Source organism: Eucalyptus grandis, chromosome 11, assembly GCF_016545825.1.
Source record: "Eucalyptus grandis isolate ANBG69807.140 chromosome 11, ASM1654582v1, whole genome shotgun sequence".
In the NCBI taxonomy this organism is placed as follows: Eukaryota; Viridiplantae; Streptophyta; class Magnoliopsida; order Myrtales; family Myrtaceae; genus Eucalyptus; species Eucalyptus grandis.
In genome coordinates this window covers 35572882-35598529 of record NC_052622.1, presented here as the reverse complement: position 1 = coordinate 35598529, position 25648 = coordinate 35572882, and the positions used below count along the sequence as shown (strand labels likewise).

At 36.5% G+C, this 25648-nt stretch overlaps 1 protein-coding gene across 3 annotated transcripts in view; it reads right to left on the bottom strand.

The window, feature by feature from the left end:
- Nucleotides 1-25648, bottom strand: part of LOC104426267 (serine/threonine-protein kinase ATM) — a 47988-nt gene that overhangs the window by 3495 nt on the left and 18845 nt on the right. For 2 of the 3 annotated variants that reach the window (XM_039304292.1, XM_039304293.1), the window contains exons 36-71: nucleotides 25470-25610; nucleotides 25274-25372; nucleotides 25122-25168; nucleotides 24710-24896; nucleotides 24395-24616; nucleotides 23227-23298; nucleotides 22553-22622; nucleotides 21617-21734; nucleotides 21390-21510; nucleotides 19780-19923; nucleotides 19156-19263; nucleotides 14929-14976; nucleotides 14647-14751; nucleotides 14434-14520; nucleotides 10401-10718; nucleotides 10144-10256; nucleotides 9295-9361; nucleotides 8864-8938; nucleotides 8354-8473; nucleotides 8151-8273; nucleotides 7055-7219; nucleotides 6877-6975; nucleotides 6052-6203; nucleotides 5756-5957; nucleotides 5632-5679; nucleotides 5420-5503; nucleotides 4474-4557; nucleotides 4069-4149; nucleotides 3828-3917; nucleotides 3690-3752; nucleotides 2549-2689; nucleotides 2403-2459; nucleotides 2218-2277; nucleotides 1891-1985; nucleotides 1660-1768; nucleotides 846-935 (exon numbers count right to left, since the gene is read on the bottom strand). In XM_039304292.1, coding sequence (XP_039160226.1) covers nucleotides 846-935; nucleotides 1660-1768; nucleotides 1891-1985; nucleotides 2218-2277; nucleotides 2403-2459; nucleotides 2549-2689; nucleotides 3690-3752; nucleotides 3828-3917; nucleotides 4069-4149; nucleotides 4474-4557; nucleotides 5420-5503; nucleotides 5632-5679; nucleotides 5756-5957; nucleotides 6052-6203; nucleotides 6877-6975; nucleotides 7055-7219; nucleotides 8151-8273; nucleotides 8354-8473; nucleotides 8864-8938; nucleotides 9295-9361; nucleotides 10144-10256; nucleotides 10401-10718; nucleotides 14434-14520; nucleotides 14647-14751; nucleotides 14929-14976; nucleotides 19156-19263; nucleotides 19780-19923; nucleotides 21390-21510; nucleotides 21617-21734; nucleotides 22553-22622; nucleotides 23227-23298; nucleotides 24395-24616; nucleotides 24710-24896; nucleotides 25122-25168; nucleotides 25274-25372; nucleotides 25470-25610 — 4005 coding nt within the window. The remainder of the gene's footprint in view (nucleotides 1-845; nucleotides 936-1659; nucleotides 1769-1890; nucleotides 1986-2217; nucleotides 2278-2402; nucleotides 2460-2548; nucleotides 2690-3689; nucleotides 3753-3827; nucleotides 3918-4068; nucleotides 4150-4473; nucleotides 4558-5419; nucleotides 5504-5631; nucleotides 5680-5755; nucleotides 5958-6051; nucleotides 6204-6876; nucleotides 6976-7054; nucleotides 7220-8150; nucleotides 8274-8353; nucleotides 8474-8863; nucleotides 8939-9294; nucleotides 9362-10143; nucleotides 10257-10400; nucleotides 10719-14433; nucleotides 14521-14646; nucleotides 14752-14928; nucleotides 14977-19155; nucleotides 19264-19779; nucleotides 19924-21389; nucleotides 21511-21616; nucleotides 21735-22552; nucleotides 22623-23226; nucleotides 23299-24394; nucleotides 24617-24709; nucleotides 24897-25121; nucleotides 25169-25273; nucleotides 25373-25469; nucleotides 25611-25648) is intronic. The other variant, XM_039304294.1, reaches the window with a different exon arrangement.

Sequence of the window (25648 nt, the reverse complement as noted above, 5' to 3'; positions counted from 1 at the left end):
CTAGACATTCATCAAGCTCAGTCCATATTAAGAGTACTAAAATTGATGGAAGCATGATTACCGTACTGTATTAAAGAAATCTGTTTGTTGTAAATACTAACTAGTCTGCTTTCTACCTAGCCTCCACATCTGAGATGAAAACACGAATGATAGCATACGGCAACTCATTTAGAAGACTTTAGCTGAGGATAGGCACCCAATGCAGTTTTTGAGAATAACGGGGGATGCTTATTTGCAAAGCAAACATGCTCAGAAGCATTCAGCACAAGATAGAAACTGTATATTTTGTGATGGGGAACACAAAATGCAGTGTATCCATTCAAAAATTGTCTTGTTGGTAGAAAGGAGGGAAGAGTGGAACCCTGGGGCACCACACAAGCACAGCGATTCAATCATTAAGGATTGAATAAAGCTGTTCACAGATGCAGGGGATGGAATTCTGGGTAATCACCAGTAGAGATTAATCCACTTACAAGACTTAGAGTTAAGCATGAAGAAATTACTAAAACTCTGTGATATCAGTACTATTTAACAATGCATTTGTGCAGCAGCCAGAGTTTACCAAAGCACTTGAAAAAGGAGGGAAGCTCACAGGCAAGTGAATGAAGGATACATAAATTTAATTTTGAAATGGGTGTAAGATTCTAAAGCTTGTCTAGTTGTGATAATGAGAGATTATCAATATTATGCTGTTATATGAGAAAGAAACTGACTCTAGATATTAGATTGACCAATAGGATACAATTCAGAACCCATATACGATACTCTTACAAATGCTATATGTCAATGAGAACACCAATTTACAGGATTGTGATTACATGCTAACATTATAGTGGGAAAGGTACCTTGTAGGTTCGAACACCTAATCTTCTCTTTCGTGTATCTCGGTGATTATGCAAAAAGGTGTTCACTAAACCAAAAAATTGTTCCATCACCTGCAAAGGATTGGCAAAATCTATCTTAAGCATAAGGATCAAAGGACCATTTCTTGCAAACCTGGATGTGACAATACATTCAGACCACTTGAACATCGCAAATTTTGGAATATGTTGAAGAAACAGAAACTTCCATTCATGTCCAGAGGAGAATATAATTCTAAGTTTGTGCATTAGAAATGAACATCAATCATTGCCAAAATTGATGTCTACTGATGTCTCTGTGCTCTTTCTAAACAAGAAGGTATGGCAGCTTGTAGTGGAGTGAGAAAAGAAAAATCTAAAAGAGAACTATTCACTATGAAATTACTGAAGAAAGATATAAAAAATAATACTCTAAGATTGCCAGGCCTTCAATATATTTCAGCATGAAATAGTAGCATGGACTTTTCTAATATATTTGAAGTCTGTGATCATTGTGTGCCAAAAAAATATTTGACTCTAAAGAGGAGTCAAACTGGGGTGAAGTCTAGTCCTTATCTTCTCAGTTCAGCATTGATGGATATGAGAATGGTATTTGACAAATAAAACATAAAAGCTACACCATAGCAGAAGAATCATCTAAATGAACACAATCATCAAAGACCTCTTTATAGAATAAAATTTTATTTAGCAAGAACCCTCATGCTTCAGAAGAAATAACCGCTAAACTTGAAAAGGTGTGACCAAACTTAAAAGAACTCTCAGTAGCAACGTAGAATACAAAAGGGCTTAAAAATCTCACAGCATCTTGTCTTAAATCATCATTTCCAGATTTTGCTAGCTGCCGATAGTTGTGACCATCAGAACCAAAGCATTCAATAACTTTTGGAGCATTTATTCCAATCATTACCCTATACATCACAAAGAAGAAAGTCAAAGTTGGCATCAAGTAGTATGAGAATTTTAACATATATCTTTGGGGGACATGGAGTTCAAGGAGAAGTAAGAAATTTTTAGAATGATGATGACAAACGTGATGGAATCTTCTAATCCCTTGAAATATGGGAAGGAGCCCTCCTTATACTGACAACTTCGGTCAATTGGAAAGGTAGCTGTCACCACTGGCACCTAAAAAGTCCATCATGCATGTAAAGGTGAATCTTATGCTTTATTTTAAAGAATACAAAGAAAATGGCAGAAAAAAGTGGACGTTTCTGAAAGAGCAAGGAGAAATGATGAACTGCTGTGATATAAATACAGCTGCTGAAAGGAACACCCATTGCCTATCATTATACCTACCCATTGCCTATCATTATAAATTTATCTGGGCTTAATAGGAAAATGGTAGGAAATGACTCACAAGTTCTAGCTCTTTTAGACTCCGGATTTCTCGCGGTAGGGATATTTTCTTGCTGGTGTCCTGCAGATACCACATAGTAGTTCTAGTGATGTCATACGTACCTTTAAATTACTTGATTCTGGACGTTTTCAATTTTGAAGATATAAACAGGTGAAAAAATTATGCATTCCAACACATATGATAACCTCTCTCCTTGTTTCCAGTTCTGCAAGTTTGATATAGATCTCCACCATTTGTTTCATCTGCAGACAAAAGTATCTTTCATCAGTAAGTCACATTAGAGTGGCCAACACAAGTATGAATAATATTACTAAAAAGTAATCCAAGTTACTTGTCTGATGATAGCTCCATGATATGATGACAACTCCTCTAATAGGTTTTCTGCTGCAAGCTTCTTATCCATATCCACTACAAATGAGTTTCTACTGCGCTGTTTGTCCTTGATTCGGTCACCATTGGCCAAAGCTAGAAGCTAGACAAAGAATAAACAAGTTCAAACAACGGGAGAATAAAGAAACAACAAGACCGCATTATGGATAGATAAAAAATCCTACATACATAGGATTTTTGGAAATGACCAATATCACTTATTTTACATTGCTTTTTTTTATGGGATGCGTTTGGGTCTTATGCGCATGTAGTCTCCCTCCATCCAATAAATTAAGTTTTTCCATTGGACATTGAAACCTGGTACTAAAGCCAAGTTCCAATCTTTGATTTGTAATTAATTATTCATTTGACAGATGGCTCTCATATGTCTTATTACCTGTAAGTCAATTCCAAATGTCCTTTGCCTAGTTTGCACTGTGTTAAATTATCCATATTGCTTGCCTACAGGGTTTATGTTGTTTTTTGTCCAATTTGTGGGTGAAAGGGTAGTTAATGTATCCCACATCACTTGTCCACGAATTTGTTTGGGCCTTGTATATATTTTGTCTCTCTTCACCTAATAGCTTAAGCTTTCATTTGGACTTTCTAATAACTATATTTGCTATCGCACGTTTATATGACTAGCCTCCTTTGTCCTCAGTCCATAAAGACAAAATGTAGGACAAAGCCTAAATGATTAGAGCAGCAGATTCCCTGGGTGAATTCTTGATATTATCTACTAACTTAAATTTTTCTCAGACTTCTTGCACCATATTTGCAAGAAGGTTCTCATTCTGGATGCTGCAAAGCTTACATGCAGAAGTCATTAAGGCAGCCTTATCACACAATAGATGATGGGACTAGAAAATTTTCAATTTCTTTTCTCTCCATACAGTCTTCTTAATTGCCGGTGGTCTTACATCTTTCTCAAGATACGCATTTTATCAGTCCAAAAATATCAGTACATCAAATTATTGCTTTTCAAAGGGTGACCTTGATTAAAGACGAGAACCAATGTCAAAGAAAAAAAATTGTGAAGAAATTTTGCATACAAGTAAAACCCTTGCTAGCATGTGTTGCTAACTATTTATGAACCTGACTACCTGAAAGACAGTATGATATGGATGGTCCATTGCCATCTTCTTGACAAGAGAGATCAAAGCAAACTGCAATATGAAATCGTTATTTGTTAATCAACAGTGCCTCTTCACAAGATCTATAGTATTACATTCTTCAATAACCTGAAAGCTTTGAGGTCCTGGAGAATCTTTTGAACTTCCCATTCGAGAAGCAATTTGGTAAACTAGTGGTACAAATTTGTAAGACTGAACCTGCAAGCACATTAGAAGTTAGTAAATCTATTGAAAATAATGACAAAAGATGGACTAATTTTTAAATAATGACAAAAGGATAGACTAATTGTTATAACAAAATATATAGTCAAATATGAATTGGAAATTAATCCAATAGCTTAGTCCATACCTCATCGATGGTGCTAAACATGCTATTAACAATATTTTTTCTGGAAGAGAGACTGAACCACAATGAAACCAGACGGAACACCTAGAAGCACAAAGGTTAGTTTCTTCAAAAGGTAGAACAAAATTCTCTGATCAAGTGGAGGACACTGAGTCTACAATAACATTTTTAAGCACTAATGTAGACTCTAGAACCTAACAAAAATGTAAAATTCACAGTAATGCAATTTACAAATTACAGTTCTTCAAATCACATGCAGTTAGATTACTGAAACACTAAAAAGGATTGGGTCATCTTTCAGATAAAAAGTATTTATCCAAAACCACATGGTCTGAATTACATAATTTTAGTCTTTTGGAAGAACCACAGAATAAATATCTAAAACACCCTAAATCTAAACATACTTACCACCCTCACATCATATTTGTCCGCTATGACCAAACAACGCTTGTATCCCTCCAAAGCCAGGTTAAGAAAGTTGTCTCTGTCATCCTGATATGTTGAAAAGCAATTAAGCAATTTTGGACTAATACTAAATAGATTACACCTTAAGCAAATGAAAAATGAGGTAATTAAAGTTTAGGTGCAATGTACAAGGATGTTTAACCAAAGCTTATACTTTAAAGTTAGAGAATAAATGCATCGATCAGATTTATATTTGGAATCCGAAGATCACTGATCCCTCGATGTTTTAAGAAGTACAATTGAGAGCATATTCCACAAGTTCTTCGCTACACCAAGATAACCACCTAATGAAATTCTATGAGACGAGTGCCAACTACTTTAAAAACTTGAACCATTACATGAAGGCGTGGTTTAATATCTAAATATTTAAATATTCAGCTCACATGTAGGCTGGACTTTAGCATAAAACTAAAGCATATTAAAAGGCTTGGAAAAATTTGCACTCAAAACCTCCTACTCTGACACCATGTGAAATTTCATAAGACCACAGCCAACTACTCTAATGGCTTAAGCTATTAGATTAAGGCGTGGTTCAATATTGAAATATTCTAACAGTCCCTTAAGGAGCATCTCATATACAAATATCAATATGGTAATAAAGAGGGCATCCCAAGGAACAAGGCTTCCCGCACTGTAGGGGTTGATATATACAGCCTTACCCGTGGTTTACCAAAGAGGCTATTTCAATGATTTGAATTAGTGACCTCAGGCCTCAATCAAGTGACCTTTCACAGCTACACTAAGGCTAGCCCTCTACATTTATTAATTTGGTAAATGAAAAGAAAATGCAAGGAGGGACAAAGAGGGACAAAGAGGGACAGTCAAAGCTTCAAAGGCAGCACAGCAGCATCTCTGCATGAGGAAAGTTAAAGCAGTATTTTACAGACACCTGTAATTTCTTGGCTTCTTCCTTATCCATTGCAAGCTGCTTTTGCAACTCTTGTATTTTCACCGAGTAGTCTGTCTTCTCCCCCTAAATATGGAATAAAGGACTGTCTATCAGAATTTTTTAAGCAGATAAATGAATATCAGTTCCTGATGTATAGAAACTGTTGTGTCAAACTACCAAAGGTCACTCATTAATCAAACACTTGAACTTGCCTTCGCTGAACTCTTGAATCTCCTTACAAGTGCTTCTAACTCCAGGTCCTGCAGAATGGACGTGCAAATATAACAGTCATAACAGCCATCAATTAGCCCCAAGAGTTCGCACTCAAAGAGTTACCTTGTGTTTCCTTAAGCGCATTGCTGCTTGCCATTCATTTGAGGTAAGTCTCTCCTCATAACTCCTAAAAAGAGCATCTGCATAGTGTGCAAGATGAAAATGGGTCTGGCCTTGTCTTTCTATGGATTTCTTATCTGTACTTTTGCGATCCGCAGCTAGCGAAACTGCATGTTTCAGGTATTTCTCCAAAATAGTTCTTGAGCTGCATTTCACAGAAAAGTAGGAAACATTAACGTTTACTGAAAATCTAACTGAAAGCAAAATAAGTTTTACTGCTTATAGATGTGGACAATTACTTGCTAGATCGGGTTTCTGCCAGCCACTTTCCAATCAAGCGATATACATCTGAAGCCTTTTCATCCAAAGGGAAATTTTCCGAAATATATTTGGCAAGGCTGATGGCCATCTCATTCTGACCCTGAGCACGCAGAAGCTTTGCTTCTTCCAGCTGCATATACAGCAAATCGAAGTGTTAAGATATTAACTATGTTGAGCACTGTTCTCTAACAAATCAAACTTTTAAATTTCGAGTAAGATTCCCCAAATCCCCTTTCACTCATTTATGGCATTCTCTTCTTTATTCTATAAATTATATATGGTGCAGCTCTCTAACTGCATCAGCTTTTAGAGGAGATCATTCTGCACTCAACTTTAACACTCGGAAAGAAATTCTTCCGCAGTTCTACTTTTATAAGAATTCGATTGGGTTTAAAACCATATATAAGCTACTGCAAGTAATTCCCAGTTGTAAGTATTCTAGGATCTTCAAGAGAAAAGGAGAGAGAAAATACTTGAGAGGTAGAGAGAAATACTCGAAGGCTACATCTTTACTCATTAACTTAATTAAGCGTACATAAGATGGCTCAATTCGTAGAGCATGAGAGACACTAACAAAACCCTGAGTTCCTTTTTAATGACCACCTACTAACTACTGACTAATATTCATAAACATAGCTTTATCCTTCACAGACTGCAAGGAGAAGATCTATCTCTTAGATGAAACAACAGTTACAGGAAGAAAAAACAAGAGCAGAAAAAGGCAGCAGCACAGTCAAAGTTCATGTTAGCATGTCCATTTGCTATTGAGTGATGCAAATCTCAACTAAACCAGACAATCTTACCCTTCCCGTCCAATATAATGAAGAGCCTGGCTCCCTGCGCTCAACCACAAGGTATTTAAACTCATGTAAAGATGCAGCTGCTTGAGAAAACCTAGAACCCTGTAGAAAGGCATGTAATAGAAATAAGACAAAGAATTGCAATGACTTACCAAGTGAAACTAGTCATTTTAAATTATACCTTTCGAAGGGTGGAGGCAGACTGCAAAAGATGTTGCACCATGGAGTCCTTGCAACTCAAAATATTGAGCAAAACCCCCCTAAAGGCAATGAAAGGCTCTAAAAGATTCATGTGCAGCTCTGTTCGTTTCACAATCCATTCCCAATCAGAATTCAGCCAAACCATCTAATTTGAAGTCAAATGGAATAGATCAGTTGGTGTGATAGAAACTATAGAACCACATACAAGTTAACATATAATAGTAGTAAAATGTTGAGATAGTGGTCTGGTTTCAAAAGCATTAGACACAGAGAGAATAACTACAGGCATCCACTAAGGAAAGACTTAAATTATCAAGTAAAGAGATTCATCATCAAATTACATCATTATTGAATAAATGGGCAATTGGCTATATTAGTTCGAGCTGCCAACTCAGTTTGACTGGACATGTTCAAAAGGATTATACTCCACAGGAAGAATTCAACAGTTTGCTAAGCATACTAAGAGTCTGATGAAAGAAATATAGGATTTCAATGTTGACTACACAGTTAAAAAACTAGTTATGGCCAGAAAACAATTCCCTTATATTACATTCTCTACATACGAGCAACTCATTGGGAGCTTATAGGATAGACTTAGAATAAAAAGGGTAAGAAAAGACCTAAAAAGATGTGAATGGAAAAGATTAGAAAATATAACTAAGGAGCTCTTAGATCTTATAGAAGACTTGATATGGAATCAAGGACAAGAACATAAAAGTGATTGTATAGTTGATCCACATCTTGGTCGACCCATATAAACCAAGAAGAGGTTGAATCCTAGATTTGGTAATATTATTTCTATAGATTATATTGGCTAATGAGCCATTAATACTTAGTACACTAGCTACAAATCAGCCTAAACCTGTTCAGAGGATTTCATAAATTGGATTATGACACTGAAAGACGGCGATATATTGATCAATATTCCACACCTCACAACATCAGTTGAAACACTGTTCAGAAATGGATGGAAGCATCTATGAAACAATGACATCATATGACAAGGAACCTATCAGGATTGACCACCACTATCATAATTGGAGAGCATTGCAAGCACATGAAAGCCTAGTAACTACCTGGTCCATTGTAGGAATTGAAGGTTCAGAAAATACTTTTTGCTTCCATGGATACAATTTCATTTCATTGGAAGAGAAGGTTCTCCAACGCATATCCCAAGCTTTGCCAAGATGATACAATATCTACAGAAAAAAAATCATGGCAAAAGAGTGAAAATGATAAACTAAAATAGCCAATGGCAGATTTTTATTTTAAGACTTACAATTTTTCTAGAGACCAAAAGACACAAATCCAGTGACTTCTGCTTTAACTTTCTTAGAATGACACACATTAGTAGAGGGAAACGTTGTGGATGCAAATGCAATGAAAGACATTGTAGATCCTGTATCATGCAAAAGAGGGGTATTATGGGCCCTGAGATTCCCTTTTGTAACTACAATCCTTACATCTAAAATTCCTTATGCATCTACCTTATAACTTTAGGATGTTTATGCACAATCAAAGCAAAACTTCAAGACATTATAAATAAAAGGGCACACCACTCACTACATATACAAAACCTCTGTTATAGAAGCATAACCTTAGCCAGTTGGACTAAAAGCAATTGTGATAAAGGCTTGGTACTGTAATGCTAATGTCTTGAGATGACTTTTATGTATATACTAATGGCCAGAAGGTGCTATGCAGTGGCTGAAACAGGTCCATGCAAGAGACTTTAATCAACATGGCTCATCTTACTCCCTGAGTATAAGAAAATATCGATGATTATTACCTGTAGCTTGATGATTGTTGAATAGAGATGTTCAGTACTTTCCTCACTTGCATGAGAGACAGACCATAGAAGCTCCTGAAACAAAGAAAATGGAAAGAAACATTGGGAAATTTTGTAGGTCCGCAACTAAATGTTCCAAAAGCAAAAGTTATTAGATGAAGGTGTGATTTAATCTTTAAGTATTGTGACACTCCCCCCTAACACATAGGATAGGCTGACCTAATACTAAAATGTACAAATTGACAATAGGAGAAACAAATTAGGGCCCTAGAAGGAGTTGAACTCAAGACTTGCTCCAATACCATGTCAAACTTATGGGAACATGGCCAACTATTCTAGAAGCTTTAGCTATTAAATGAATGCATGCTCTAATATTAAAGTATTATAACAAAGATAACAACATCCCCTTGATGGAGCTAAGAGGCAATCACCTGCTTTGAGTCCTTGAGTTTTCCATGGAATTCCTCAAGATCCCCTTCTTGCAGTGCCCTCAAACAACTGCTCTTCCACAATGCAGAGACATAAGGGGAAAGTGTAAGCATGCAAAGGTTAATAACATTGTTCTTTTACTAGAGAGCTAATGCAAGATGCTATGTGCTGCATGAAGATTAGCCAATTAATCCATCATCTGGATTGGAGGACAACATCAAAGTTTCAACTTATTTGTTATACATTGCATTGACAGAATAGCTTCAGATGCAACTTCTGCTTCTTTTTCTAATCTGCAAACTGACTAGCATATCAGCACTACTGTTTGAGTAGTGGCCAAACTACTATTAGTAACAATGAGAATTTCAGTCTCCCAACCTACCACTTATACAGGCAAGCTTGTTGTGAATGAATGTCCACGCACTTGTGCGCGCACGCGTGAGAGAGAGAGAGAGAGAGAGAGAGAGAGAGGGGCAATGAGTACAAATTCACATGGTTCACATCCAATATTATTTATAATAAAAAAAAAAACAGACAAACAAACAAACAAACAGAGAGAGAGAGAGAGAGAGAGAGGACGCATATATGGGGGTGGGAGGAAAGGGGTTGGTAAATTCACATGGTTCACATTTTATAGCATTACAAAGAAGTGTGATTCATATATATAAGAATCAAACGCACTTGGAATTACTACTTAAATATAACCAAAGGAAAAGTTGCTTGGTAAAGGATTAACTAACATCTACTATTCCTTTGTTTTTCCTTCTAGTAATTTCACTTGGAAGATATGAAGAAAGAAGTTTTAATAATCTGAGTGAATATAAAGGTCATTTATATATAAAACAAATTACCAGTGGAGGCTTTCATTGAAATGATCACATCTAATCTGTTGACCAGAAGAGAGAGAAGTAGATCTGGAAAGTGAGGAGAAATCCCAATTCCGAGCACGCCAAGCAGCCTCATACTGTGGACCATGAACTCATAATCATCCTGATCAGTATGCTTTCTCTAGTTGGCCAAAAATCAATGCAAATGGGCAAATCCATGAAAGATGGATATATATCACAAAAAATGTATCTTTCCATTGAAGGAAATGAATAAGTTGCACCTGCAATTCATAAAGTTCTTCATCACACTGGAACTGTCCTCTACGAGATGTCAATCCTTGGTAATACAAATCCAGCACATGACTACAACCAGTTTTCTGCAAAGATCTAATAATCCCTTTGTAAGGTTTTCCCAGCCTAGTCACATTGTCAAATGCAGAAGAAGATGGATGAGCTGTTGAAGGAAGGCTCTCTGCTAACACTGTCCTGGAACATATGTCATCTGGCACCATGGTTTTTGACCGTACTTGTAAGTCATAATACTCAAGGGCCTTGCTCCAATTTCCTTCATGCTCAAAGGTGATGATTTGAGAGCTCAACTGTCAATAGCATTATCCCATTTGTTGATTTAATACAGAACAACTTTGTAAGAATTGAAAAGGACACGGCATGCATGGATCAAGCACACTGAACAAAACATTCTACAATACATACAGAAGCCTTCAGGAGAATTGAGCATTATTTGTTCATACTACTGTATTGACATGATTACACTAGCATATATACCGACCATACCTGATCATTCCACAAAGCCAAGAACTAAGATGAAAAAAGCAGACTACGGCACAGGCATGCTAAGCAGGGATTACACTTTGAAGAAATATGACTCCATCATACCGAACCCAAAGTTTAGCTCCAGCTGTGCTAGTAGGTTACAGTGTCTCTCATGCGACAGCCAGAGGCATGTAAGCATATCATTAATGTTATCTCCACTCAAGGTGAGGATAGGGTGTTGTTGCGAATCCACTCATCTGAGTAATCCTTTGAGAATATATTAGACTTTGGAACTTGTTATAAAAGGATCCTAGAAATGGGACACATACAGGGACACATCATATGGTAGACCTTAAATATACACTCAGTTGATTGATGCTATTTTTAGGAAGATAGAAAATGGGACAGTGGAAGAAAATTTGAAAATTTTCCCTTTCCTTTTCACAAAAATTTTAAAATTTTACCCATTTTCCTCACCTCCCTCTCCTAGCCTACTAATACATAAAAGTTATCACAGCACAAATTTCAGCTCAATTTTCAATCATTTTCATCACAAAAATATGTTTTAAGCTCAATTTCTCAAATTCATCGTCTCACATTTTCCAAAATGTTATGCGTGAGTATAACCAGACTAGAAAACTAATGTTATTAACTCATTAATGAAAAGTTAAGTGAGTTTGCCCTTTTCCTTTTATTTGCACAAGGTATCTTCATTGTTTTCCTTCATCCTTATCTTGTGTACAAAATGTAAATCAGTTTCTACTAAAAAATGAAGGACCAGAATTTGAAGTGATGTCAAGCCGTGTCCACTACTTGGATGTGTACCCCAAATCACATGATCACATCTGTGTAGTGTCGACAAGGGTAGTTTGGCCCAAAGTGTCGAGTCCGTGTAACATTGCATATCAAATAATTGCAACTTGCAAACAGGAAATTTAACTGGCAACTACAAGAGAAGACAAATAAGCCTGGATTTAAACCAGTTGATATCCTTATGGATCCTGACATAAATCTAGCGTGGGATGAAGGGAAATGTATTCCAAAGAATGCACATTATCGCAGACTGGTTGAAAGAGAGAACTACCTTTAGCATTACTCATCCTGATATAGCTCGCGTAGTGAATAAGTCAGTTCCTTGATTCATTATGACAGAGCCATTGGGATGCAGTGGCTCATATTCTTTGGTATATAAAAGGTGCTCAAGGTAGAGTAGCGTCATACCAGGATCGTGGGTGTAGTTGTACTATCAGATATGCAAATGCCTACTGGGAGTCCTCTAACTAATAGACAATCTACATTGAAACTGACTATTCATTGATAAGAGAAGGTGGTTTCTGGCAAAATCAAAACAGCCTTTGGGAATTCAAGTAATCAACTTAACAATTTGTTCACTAAGATTAGCCCTCATGTGAATTGCACAGATAACATACTCGGGACATATGATACACATGCTCCAGCTTGAGGCTTAGTGATCTGATGAGTACCTGTATTTGTTATAAAAATTCGACTGCACATGTAGCTTTTAGGCTGAGGATGACTACATGCACATGGGGCCTTCCTAAACACTGTAAGCAAGCAATGTGAAATATAGCCTTTAAAACCCCCTCTCACATGCAAACCAGACATATAATGACACATGAAATTTAGACAAGAACCATGTGATGAACCGGCTAGTGACTTTATGATAGTTTTGGGCTTAGAAATCTGTAAAGTGTAATAGAGGAAAAAGAAAAGAATTGAAGAGCTTAGGCCTCAGTTAGCATAAAATGAGCAAGTGTAATATGACATGGCTATGTTGGTATATTTAAATACCGACACTCGTTGGCCATGCAATGGGGGAGAGATCACAACAAGAGTTCCTGACAGAACCAAACAAGAAACTCTAACCAGCAGGTGTGTGTGTGTGTGTGTGTGTGTGTGTGTGTGTGTGAGAGAGAGAGAGCGAGAGAGAGAGATCACATTTGGATTAAGGAAAATGAAGAGCTCAATTTATTAAGTCTCTAGGAATCGAATTTGTAAATAGAAAGTGTAAATCCTTCACCACCTCTAGCATTTGCTTACAGTGTGTATTATTTCTATATGTAAATTGGATCAGTTATGTTAATATGTGTTCATCGTGTGATATCGAATACAAGATATGTGAATGGCTGACATCATGTTCATAGGACAGTCGATGGAAATCTGCACAGTAGAAATTAAGTGCCATGCAACAAAGTGCTTTGCCATGGAAGCCACCTCTTTGACCTTGTAAAGGCAAAGTGCCACACGGTCAAAGGCACCTCTTGAACCCATGGGGGCTCCTTCTAGAATCCTACTGGTGCGACCACCTGTGTATATCGATGGGGTTACCTATTTTGTATGCATCATCAAATAGCACCTATCTGATCTTTCTGATCCCAAGAAGATGTGGTAAATTACTTGCTCAATAGGTGAAGTGTTTACTCAGCATCAAGGCTGACTCATCAACAGTGTTTGCAGGTTGTCCTAGATTGGAAAAAATAGGAAGATCGATGTCCTGGGATAGAAGAGTACGCAGCAGAAGCTGAGTGGATTTTGGCCATTACAAAACACAGGAGAAACGAACAACTGAGTTTGGCTCTATTACCATGATAGAAAGTTCAACCCAAAAATGGTAAGCTATTGGTTGGAGGGAAACTACATGTAAATAAGGCCATGGTAAAAGCCATAAACAAGAGATTTGAAAGAACACTTTTGACAATACTTAATCTCAAAATTCTCTCATGTTTTTTTTTTACTTTCGCACCAATTCAGCACTTGCACTCCTCTAATTAATAATCATTGAAGCTTGGGATAAATTACAACAAAAGACATTTTGTTGAGTAAATTTCGGGCATTACAAACAATACAAGAAACGAAAATCTAAATTTGGCTCTATTACCTTGATAGAAAGTTCAACCAAAAAACATTAAGCTATTGGTTGGAGGGAAACTACATGTAAATTAGGTTGTGATAAAAACCATAAACAAGAGATGAGAGAGAACACTTTTGACAATATTTAATCTCGAATTCTCTCATGTACTTTTACTTTTGCACCAATTCAGCACTTGCACTCCTCCAGTTAACAATCACTGGGGCGTCAGATAAATTACAACAAATGACATTTTATTAAAGCCAAAGCCAAAGCCAAAGCTGCTTGACGAAAAGCTGTGTTTTCTAAAAAGAACTCAAAAGTAAAGAGAGGTCCCACCTTCTACAAAGAAAAGAAAAGAAAGAGACAAGGATGTGGAAAATTTGTTCTCACTAGATTTCCTTCTCTGATCAATATCTATGTTACCCTGTGGTTTCTCTAGGTTTGCTCTTTTCATTACATGAAACAGAGTTAAAAGCCAATTGCACAAACTTTGGTTCCTTTCAAGAATGAGCTCATAGTTTCAACCATGTTAATATGGCAAAGTAAACTACATGTGATGCACCATTTTAAACAGCAGAGAACACAATGACAATGACATTCAGTTATGACAATGCAATGGCAAGAAGGAAACACTGACTATATCTACTTGATAATGAATAAGATCTAACCTTGTGTGACTGAATTATCCCATATAAACTATCAGGTTCATTGACTTGAATAATTGCCGATACCAGTATCTCAATGTGGCAGGGAAGCTGGTGATGGAAAACAACAAAGAAAATGTAAAGAAACCCAGTTAAACACACCACATCACAAATTAACAAATCCATTGATATATCAAAGAAACAGCTAAAGAGACTGCTCCATACAAACTGCATTACCTTCTCAGAATAGGAGAAATCAGGCCTCCCCAATGTGAGGCTATTAAAATTCTCCTCACACCAATGCTCTACATACATAATGGAGGTGAAGTACGATCCACAAGACTGAAAAGGGGAACACAAACTTAGTTATATTGGTCTGGCAAAAAAAGAAAAACTTAGCAAATGAAATAATACAGGAAGAGGAGCACTGCAGATGCCTCATGGCCATAATATGGACAAACCCCCCTTTCAAAAAAAAAAAAAAAAACAAAACAGAGAGAATGATGGTTTGACACTTACAGCAGCTGACCTTGCCACAGTAAGGTAATCAATGGACATCCAATAGACCTGGGACACGTCAGGAAAACAGCCAAATTAGTTTCCAAGAAGCAAGAAAATCCAAAGTCAACAAATTCTTGTAATGTATTAGTCTTCCTTCACTACTCTACCCCCACTCTACCAAATGCCACACCAGTTTTCTGCTCTCCCTCAAACTCCTTTGCCAAACTCTTAACCTTTTTCATGTACTTTCAAATTAATAAAAAAGTCCTCTTCACCAAATAACAGTGATGCAACAGAATATAAGACCTTATTGAGCTTTATCCATCCATCATTTCCCATACCAATGAACTTTTGTTGGATTAATCTTTCCTGAAATTATTAATTCAATAAATCACACACTTATCTTCTTAATAAGAAATTCTGCAGATGCTTCCTAATCTTGTGCAAAAACTTAATATTAGACTATTTGCACTTTTATCTGAATTCAGCAAGAGATCTTGGGAATCTCATGTCATCATCTTGCAGCAAATTATGAGATTGCTCAGTTGATATTGCAGATTAGTAGATTGCGGGGTTAAGTGATAAAGTTTGGTGTGGAGGAAATTTCTGGGTAGTCTATGATGTTCGTGAGGGTCATCAAAGGTCACACTCATTGAAGGAAATCTTTTAATCTGTGAACAAGGGCAAAGAGGGAATCTTTCAATTTATAAAACATGGTAATGAGGAGACATTTCTGTGGGGGTAAATTACAATGCCAACACAAGATGGACAGACATGAGCTTGGAAGCATTGACAGATGATGGATCTTTTGTTTTCCCATTCCAACATGACCCAAAGGGAAGAAGGCTCTCAATTACAAAGTAAAAGAGTTATAAATATAGTTGATATACACTGCAAGTCAGTTTCCGACAACTTAAACTTTCAGGACAAACAATTATTAACATGAAATCTTAGAACACAAGAATTCCAAACACTTCCTGATTGTAAATCTACCTGTTTTCTGTTATAAATATCAAAATCCTGTCTCCACTTGTCTATTTGTCTGTTTGAAACTGCATCAAGATCTAGTGAGCATAAGCACAAACTACAACTCGACTTGGGGTTTAGACCTTCACATGGAAGCCTTGGAGATTGAGGAGAGTATTAAGATACATGTTTGATTTATAATCTCGGTCCATTCTTTGTTAACAAGCGTTTGGAATAAAATTTACTTCACAAAAGGGATCTTACATAGTGAGTTCATAGTACCAGACAAGCAAAGAGTGGCCAATTTAGTTATCAAATATAAACCATTAAAGCTCCCCTTCCCCGCAAACAATCAGTTCTAGATTTATGATAAGCTGGGATAAGAGAAGAAACCATTGAAGTTTCTGTCAGGTTGCGGAAAAAGGGGTTGCATGGAATATAAATGAAAGATCTTCATTATTGAAAGAAGTGCCAAATCCTCTTGAGCTTTCTCTAAGAACCTTTGATTGAATTTGACAATAAGAAATGAATTTCAAAAAACTCTCTCGAATCAACTTTAATTGACAGCCCTCTCCATCAACATAGGCAGTTGATGGAATTGTTGAAGGTGAAAAAAGACAGGATCTGACAGATGTTACATCTTCTGAAGAAAAGAAAGGGAAAGACTGTTTGCTATCTTCCCTCCTCCCTCCCTTTCAGATACCAGTAAACAAGCACATGAGTATGCATGTGGAAAGAAGGGAAAAAAAGGTTTAAATGTTTGGAGACTGGAAAGAGAATGTTTAAAGATTTGAATAAGTTCAGAAAATTAGCTAATATTTTTATCATGAGGTGGTCTTTTTGCAACTGTTAAGAGTATAAGGGTAAAATAGTCATTAGGAGCTTTAGGGTTTATTTTATTTATATATATATAGAACATTACTAAATGAAAAATAGCACTTTTCTCTCACATGGTATCAGAGCCTAGGACTTAACCCTAGATTGGTAGAGGACGTGAGGTGGGGGTTGTATGTGCTGGAAGACGCTCCATCAATTGCTTGCTCATTTAAAAGCGAGACTTGTTGCCAAAGGGTATGCCCAGGTGTATGGGGTTGATTATTTGGACACTTTTTCTCCTGTTGCCAAACTTAATTTTGTTCGAATTTTGATCTCTCTTGCGCCATAAATAATTGGCCCTTATTTCAGCTTGATGTTAAGAATGCTTTCTTGCATGATACTCTTAATGAGAAGTTTATATGGAGCAACCTTCGAGATTTGTTGCTCGGGAGAGTCTAGGAGACTAGTTTGCAAATTTAAAAAATCTTTATATGGTTTGAAGCAATCTCCACGGGCATGGTTTGGAAAATTTTCTGAGGCCATACTATCTTTTGGAATGTCAAGATGTAAAAATGATCACTCTTTCTTTTATAAACATTCGGGGGAGACAAACTGTTCTTGATTGTATATGTTGATATTATCATAGGAGATGACTTGGTTGGTATAGCTGAGCTAAAGATCTATCTTCAGCACCAGTTTCAGACTAAAAACTTGGGAAAAATGAAGTATTTCCCGGGAATTGAAGTTGCACAGTCAAAGAAATGCATTGTTTTGTCACAACGAAAAATATCTTGGATTTGATTACTAAAACAAGTATGTTGGGATCAAAGCCTCTTCATTCACCTATGGAACAAGGAGCTAAACTGACCGCTGGGGATGGGGAGATCTTTGATAATCCCGAGAGATATATAGAAGACCGGTGGGTAAGCTGAATTATCTTACAGTTACTCGTCCAAATATTGTTTTTCCAATCAATGTGGTAAGCCAGTTTCTGTCTTCCCCCCGAACATCTCATTGGGAAGTAGTTATTCGTATATTGCGGTACTTGAAGAAGACTACAGTGAAAGGGATTATTTATCAAAACCATGGTCATAGCAAAGTTGAAGGATTTTCTGATGTTGATTGGGCAGGGTCTCCAAATGATAGGAGGTCAATCACAAGCTATTGTACCCTAGTTGGAGGGAATCTAATATCATGGAAGAGTAAGAAACAGAGTGTTGTTGCTCGCTCCGATGCCGCGTTAGAATATAGAGCCATGGCACAAGTAACGTGTGAATTACTGTAGATTCAATAGTTATTGACTAAGTTAGGTTTCAAAGCTTCAACACCTATGACCCAATGGTGTGATAATAAAGTTGCAGTGAATATAGCTTCAAATCCCATGTTTCATGAGAGAACAAAACACGTTGAAGTTGATTGTCATTTTATTCAAAAGAAGTTACAGAGTGGATTGATTCTTCCAAATCATGTTCGAACTAGTGAGCAACTTGCAGATATTTTTACTAAACCACTAGGTAAGGGAGGATAGATTATATTTGTAACAAGCTGGGCATGATTAATATCTATGCTCTAGCTTGAGGAGGAGTGTTAGTATAAGGGTAAAATAGTCATTAGGAGCTTTAGGGTTTAGTTTATTTATATATATAGAACATTACTGAATGAAAAATAGCACTTTTCTCTCACAGCAACTATATGTGTTTTTCCATGTCTAGCCTCCCCTACCCATCTTTCCCCCAAGAAAATAACAGCAAAATAAGACTATGACAATGGCTTGTTCCGCTTAAGCAGATGTGAAAATTATATATTTTGCACCCATTTTCTTATAGTTAACTCTGCATTTCATAAGTATCTGGGCAAATGCCTGAATTTATGTCCTGTTACACACTCACCTTGGTTCCCACCAAATGACTAATTTGCACTCACAAAGTTATAATTGATCTTGCATTAGGACAAGGAAGACATCTTTAAGCAAAAAATCCAACTACTCCTTTTTTCTGGTCAGGATATCATCTTTTGACATCTTGCCTATGCACATGAAGCTGGCAGAGAAGGATACAAGTCAACCATCATGTACCAGTAACAGCTATCCAGACAAGGAAGACATCTATAAGTCAATAATCCAACTATTTCTTCTTTTGGGGGTTCAGGATCTCATCTTTCCCTAACATCTTTCCTACACGCCTGAAGCCAGCGAAGAAGGATAAAGTCAACCACCATTACCAGTAAAAGCTATTTAGAAAATTTTCACATGCCTAATAGCTTCAGTCCAGATAAAATGTCTTCCAGTTGTTAGGAAAGGAAAATGTACAGATACCCAAACCATCCAAGACAAATGATAACATTCTCAGGAAACCACTTACCTACAGCTTTTTTTATATATCCAATTTTCTTTAGTTAGTCTCAGATAGTACTACAAAGCAAGAAAGAGATCCTAAGAAAAGAAAGTACAGAAGCAAACCACACCTTTTCCCATGAATATGACGATGCAGAAGAAGGCAATTTAGAAGTTGAACCTCTAGCTTTTGTTGAAGAAGAACGTGTTTTTGATCCATAACTGGAGCCCGTAGCATACTGAAGAGCCATTTCCAAAGAAAATCAGGATAAAGATATCAAAACCACACTGATGCAAAACAAGTCAAGAAAAATAAAAAACTAGAACACACATTTAATACAAAGAGAAATAGCGTCTTCAGGACTACGTGAGGTGTTATTGCACTGGTCTAGGCCTAAATATCAAACATAAATAAGCCAGTTGGAGTCCTGACAGTAGAATATGGAAAATGATGCCAACCTACCCATAATCAATTTAAATCCCAATTGTGGTCAGGGAGTAATGCTTCCACTACCAACCCTAAGTTCATTATGGTCCAAATACTTTTAATGCTGGTTGCAGGAACCAACGGCCTTTCAAGAATGGCAACAGCCATGAAGGGGCTATAAAACTAGAAATGCATGAGTGGTTGGGTGATCAAAGTAACCAAAGGAATTGTTGGATAGCATTTCTTGAATAACAAGCAATTGTAATTGACAACTAACAGATGGCCAAAAACTGAAACAATTAAGACTTGGGCTGTTCAACAGACTCACCTTAGAACATTCTCGTTTAGATAGTACTGAAGCAGAAGCAGACCCTTCCATGATGTAGCAGAGACGAAGCTCATTTAAAACACCCAAAAATACTTGGATTGATTTGGTTAACCTATTTGTCTCAGCAAATATCAGCTCTTGGACCTGGCAATTTAATACTAAGGACTCAAAATCCAAAGCAAATTGGATAATCCACCATCAAATAAAATGAATTTTTTAATAGATGAAAGATAAGCTACTACAGGACACCAAGGGAGTGTAAATGCATATATATTAAGAGCTTGAAACAAAAAGGAGCTTTGTTATGACTATAAGCATTTACAATGTCAATCAAAGCATTTACAAAAAGTGCACCATCAATGGGATCTAATTAAGCCTAAGTAAAAGCATATAGTAAAAGTGAAAACAAACATAAAAACCAAACTACAAGATTTGCACTAGGTAGAGTGGAAAAATTCCTATAGTCTATACATCTCATCCTTACGTCATCTACTGCAAACATCCTTGTTTTATGTTCAACCCCATGTGGTAATAAAAGTACAGTCCATGTTCCAAAGTATATCTTGCAAGCATTTTAGCATAAGGACAAAAATTAAGCTATGCAGGTGCCACATATACATGTTCATGTAAAACTCCAATATATCCCACAATCTATTATTGCAGCCACCAGAACTCCTCTCTCTCAAAGTTCTTAAAGTGTTCCATATCATCTATTTACTTGATATACAGTGGCTTTATATACAAGAAAAGTCGGGTTAAGCTTTACATACATCCCTCCAAATAGTAGCTCGCACTTTTGGTTTTGCAACTTCTAGAAAAGCCAGGTTTTAAAACCTCAGTGTATTAAATATTTCAATTCATGAGGTTTCTTGTTGAGGCTACTTCCTATGCATCAACCCCACATATCTTCTTTTTATGGTTTCATTCCGTTGCATATGAGGTAGGTATTAAATATTTCACATTGCTTGCTTACATGTTTCATAGGGCCTTATGAACATGTAATCTCCCTTTGAGTAATAGCTTAAGCTTTTGAGTTGAATTTTCTAATAGAAAGGTATGTTTGTGATAGAATATTTAAATATTAAACCAAGTTTTCATCTAACAGCTTAAGCTTTTAAAATAAATAGTTTGCAGTGGTCCGACAAAATCTCACATTGTCTCTAAGCACCTAAGATCAAATCTTTCCAAGTCCCAATTGCCTCCCAAATTAAATATGTCCACACTAAGTACTTGGTGAAAAAACCAGACTAAGCGTAAGGGAGAGTGATAGAATATTTAAATATTAAACTAAGCATTCATCTAACAACTTAAACTTTTCGAACAGTTGGCAATAGTCCACAAAATCTCACAATTTGCTTTAGCATAATGGGCCTCACAATTGTCTCCTCTATTAGTATGGTCCAAAATGAGGACTTTCAAAAGGTCACAGCCTCATGGTATGAACTAAGTTCCCTTGCCAGCTTATCCATCAGCTATTACCTTTATGTCAAAAGTAGGATTCAAAAACATATACTTTTTGTAAGTAGAAACCAAAAGGAAGTTTAAAAACTTAGATTGATGAATAAAACTACTCACTAATGACTTATATCTTACAGCAAGAAGAAAAAAACCTGTGAGGAGATCATCTTGGAAAAATCATTATCCAAACCCTTCCTTCCAAGGTTGACCACAATATATGGAAGTAGGAGCTCAGCCACTTCTACTTTTAGCAAAACAACATCTTGACATAGTCTGAAACAAGCATTGAAACTTAATGATCAAGTGCTTTCTACATATTAGCTAGGTAACTAGCACATATGAAACCAAGAACTTTTCCACTGAAGGACAACAGCATTACCTTAAAATAACATCATCACAATGTCCAATCAGAGAGAAAACAAGTGGACAGATCCACTTATCAAAAGTTTTACCAGATGTTTCCCATACTTCAGACTTCTCCAGTGGTATTGCCTCGACTGAGATATCAATATTAAGATAATAAACAATCACTCGGAATTGCAGCTAAGACACAAAAGTGACGAATGCCAACAAACAGTACATCAGCACATCCTTTACGCTTGAAAGATCTGGACATGAAACTATAAACTTTCTACAAACCCAGGCCTTCAAGTCTTACAGTAGTCATTGTAAGTTTGCTTCATGCTTACCTTGTTAATAGTAGTCATTGTAAATGAAATTCCATGCATAGGGAATAAAGCTTTTCCTGAACAAGCACTATGGCTAATTAGCATTTTAAATTGGAACTCATGACAGATTAATCCACCAATTACAATGCTGCAATATCCTGCCAGCCCTTCGATTTTAATTTACAGGATCCATTACATACTCCAATAATATTGAATGATCCACCGTATTTCAATAAAATGGAATGTTAATTGTCAGCATGTTAATCCAGTCACAGTTTCTTCCATTTAGGGCCATCATGTCAATACTCTGCTAATCCAGCGATGTCATACTCATAACTATCAAAGTTTAGATTAGCCTCCAGAATACCCAGGAAGTGCTTCCATTATTCATTGATAGATGCCTACATTATAAATTAATCATAGCTGATAGCCGAATACACACTTTAAATTAAACTAAATGGAAAAACAAATTAAGCAAGCATTTATTTCTCCAGCTGACAAAGGTCACACAAGAACATGGAATTTAAGCCTGCTATTTTATAGGGTTCAGGATAACCAAAGAAGCCACACATTCCAAAATCATAAACAAAAATTAAATTATGATGCAGCAGCACCAAAGGGGAAAAGTAGCAAAAGGCATGATTTACCATTAAATTTCCGTTCCAAACCCAAAAGAAGCTTCTCCACTAGTTCCATGTTAACCCCCATTGAGTGAATCTACCCAGATGAAAACATACAATCAGCTCAAAGCATGAAGATCACAAAGCCCAAAGTGATAATCTACAGAAACTTAAATTAACAAGGTAAAACGATATTGATTTTAGTAGAAGCTAGTCAAATATGACAGCTTTAGCAAACAAACCAAGTGACGAATCTAAATAGGCATGTATAGAAATTTCATCCCAAAAGCTAAAGTTGTTAGGTTGAAGGAGATTACACATATAAGGCCAAGTCAAATCCTGCAGACAAGAGAGGTGTGATAATTTACAGTGCAACAAAGCTGAATCCTAAAGATTTGAATGACTGCAAGCATACAAAATTCACTAGCCCTTTGCATTCAATTCTACATATAAACCACATGGAATGCATTTCTAGGGTAAGAAATTCATCTTTCAGCATATTTTATTCCCAGGATGTAATATGTGAGGAAATAGCACAAAAATATTTTACTTGTCATTGGTATATGAAGACATAATGCCCAGACCATACACTAATTCCAACTGAACACCTCATCACCTAGGGCTTATCATTCCAATACAACAGTGAACAGTTCCCTTTTTTCAATTCTAATAATTTTACAATTGCATAAAGAAAAGCTGACCTCCACAAGAGACCTTTCATAGGAATCAAATGTTGACAAAGCACTTTGACCCCTTTCAGTAGAAAGAATTCCCTGGTTGAAACAAACTTACATCATGCATGATTCCAAATTCTCAAAATGGGTCTAAATCAAGAGCTAATGCAATAAAGCCAAAATCAAACTGAGAGAACACCATTCCAAAGCTACTGAGAAGAAAAGCCATGGGAAAAAAAAATCTTGCCTTGAGAAAAAAAGGCACAGGAAGGACAACTGTGCAACATAAGGATTGTGACTTTGGTACAATCAGATTCTTTAAGTCAAAATTAACACTCAGTTAACTTGCTGAAAAGCCCCAACTATCCTCTGCAAGTTTATTGGTCAAACTTTATAATGGTAAATGAAAGTCTTCATTGTCATTGTAAGGCTCTTCAATGATAAGGTGTCCGTATGTCCTACATGAACATCCTCTTTTCCCTGACAGTTCAATTTATAAAATATTCAATTGTTTCCACTTTCAATGCTCCACATAGCTTTTTCCTAGCAACCAGTCCTTGGCAGCCCAAAACTAATTTCCATAGCATTTGTTAAACTAAGAATGCTACTACTAGAGTTACAATTTGAAATCAAGCTTAGATGGTAGTGTGCTCATCAATCATGCATACAACACCATTGTACTTGCTAATTCACAACAAGATAACGCTTGAAAGTGTTCCTAGGTCCTAGCTCCTAATCAACGTCTTTTCCTTCTATGATTGTATTGTTGAAAATTTCAGCTGTTTCCACCCAGTAAACTCCAAATAGATTCTTACAGCAACTAGTCATTGATAGCCCAAAACCAACTTATAGAAAACTTATTAAAATAAGAAACCTGCTAGAAATAATACAATTCAATATCATGCCTAGGAGAAAGTATTTTGTACATTGCATGCTCCATGTCAGTAATGTAATTAATAGATTAAATACTTTTTTTCCAAGCTTAGGGATTACTGTGATGGTTATTATGCATACAATGCCATTTTACTTTGTAATTAATCGTAACAATTAATAAAGTAGACCGCTCTCACAATCGACTTTTATTCTTTTTGAATTATCAAGTTTAAGACGCTCCAAAATGAACTTCTCAAGAACCACTGCAAAAACTCTTGTGAATAGCTTTAACTTCAAATCATGTGGCACTCCACAAACTTACCCTGAGAGCCTGTGATGTCACTTCAACAATTACAACAGAATCGTCCATCAAATACTTCTTCAAAAGTCTCAAAACTGCCAACAGAAGTTCTTCAGGCATGCCTGTTTGGAGTTTAAACTTCATTTCTGAAGCATCCCCAGAGTATATGGGTTGGCAAATATGTACATGACTAGAATACCCAGGACGATGAAAGACAACACAATGTGAATCCCCAATCCCAACCTAGGCAAAATCAGGAAAAAGGGTGCAGTAATCAAAATTGTGAAGTACGTTACAAGGTGACAACATTGAGAAAGAAAAACTTAGTGAGCATACCCTAGACAAAAGATCCGACACCAATGCTCTAACACTGTTAGCATCCTCAGAGCCACACATGCGAACTAGCGTCCAAACTGCATCTACTATTTCAGGATCATCATGCCATTGTGTACTCCTTGCATCAAAATGCAGTTCGTTCACAGATGATTCTCCCATCAATAACTTTTTATGAAGTGCTTGAAGACTGCAAAGATAGTCAAATTGTGAGCATCTTGCTGGGAATAATAGAACTGCTCCAGCTGTATAACTCTTAAGAATAAATTCGGGACCATCTGTCTGTTAGGAGATCAAGAAATAGAGATACACAATGGCATTTGCACCCTTATTTCAGTGAAACACATCTTCCAAGACGAAAATAAAAATGGATGCACCACATGTGGAATTGAGACTGTCATGGAAGAGAAATGACCTCCACAGAAATAGCCTTGGTGGAAGATGGCAAGATCTCTTTGCAAACTGATGAACGGACATAAGAGGAATGTAAGTATAAAATAGAAAAGTTGGATTAGAACAGTATGAAGTAAGCAGTTATAGAATTGTCCCAATATTGAGAATGCGTACTTTCAACAAGTGATCCCTTGGAGAGTACACCCTGCATAGATCCTCATGAAACTCCCGCAGCTCATCAAATATTTTTATGTCAGGAAAAGGTTCCAATTCCTGAACAGCAAAGGTCGTGCTTAAAGGCAAAATCTTATCACTTTTCAGTTTAAGCGACAACAGACTACATTACCAAAGAACCAGGTAGAAAGCTCACTCTAATATAGTCATGAAGCAATGGAGCAGAATGCAAAACTAGCTGATGAAGCAAAGATAAAACTTGGGATGATCCACTAGGAGAGTTTTCTCCATTAGCATCAGATGGTATGCAACATGTAACCAACTTTGATACCAGAAACTGCAGGACAAGGCAAAAGCAATAAGCTACTCAATATC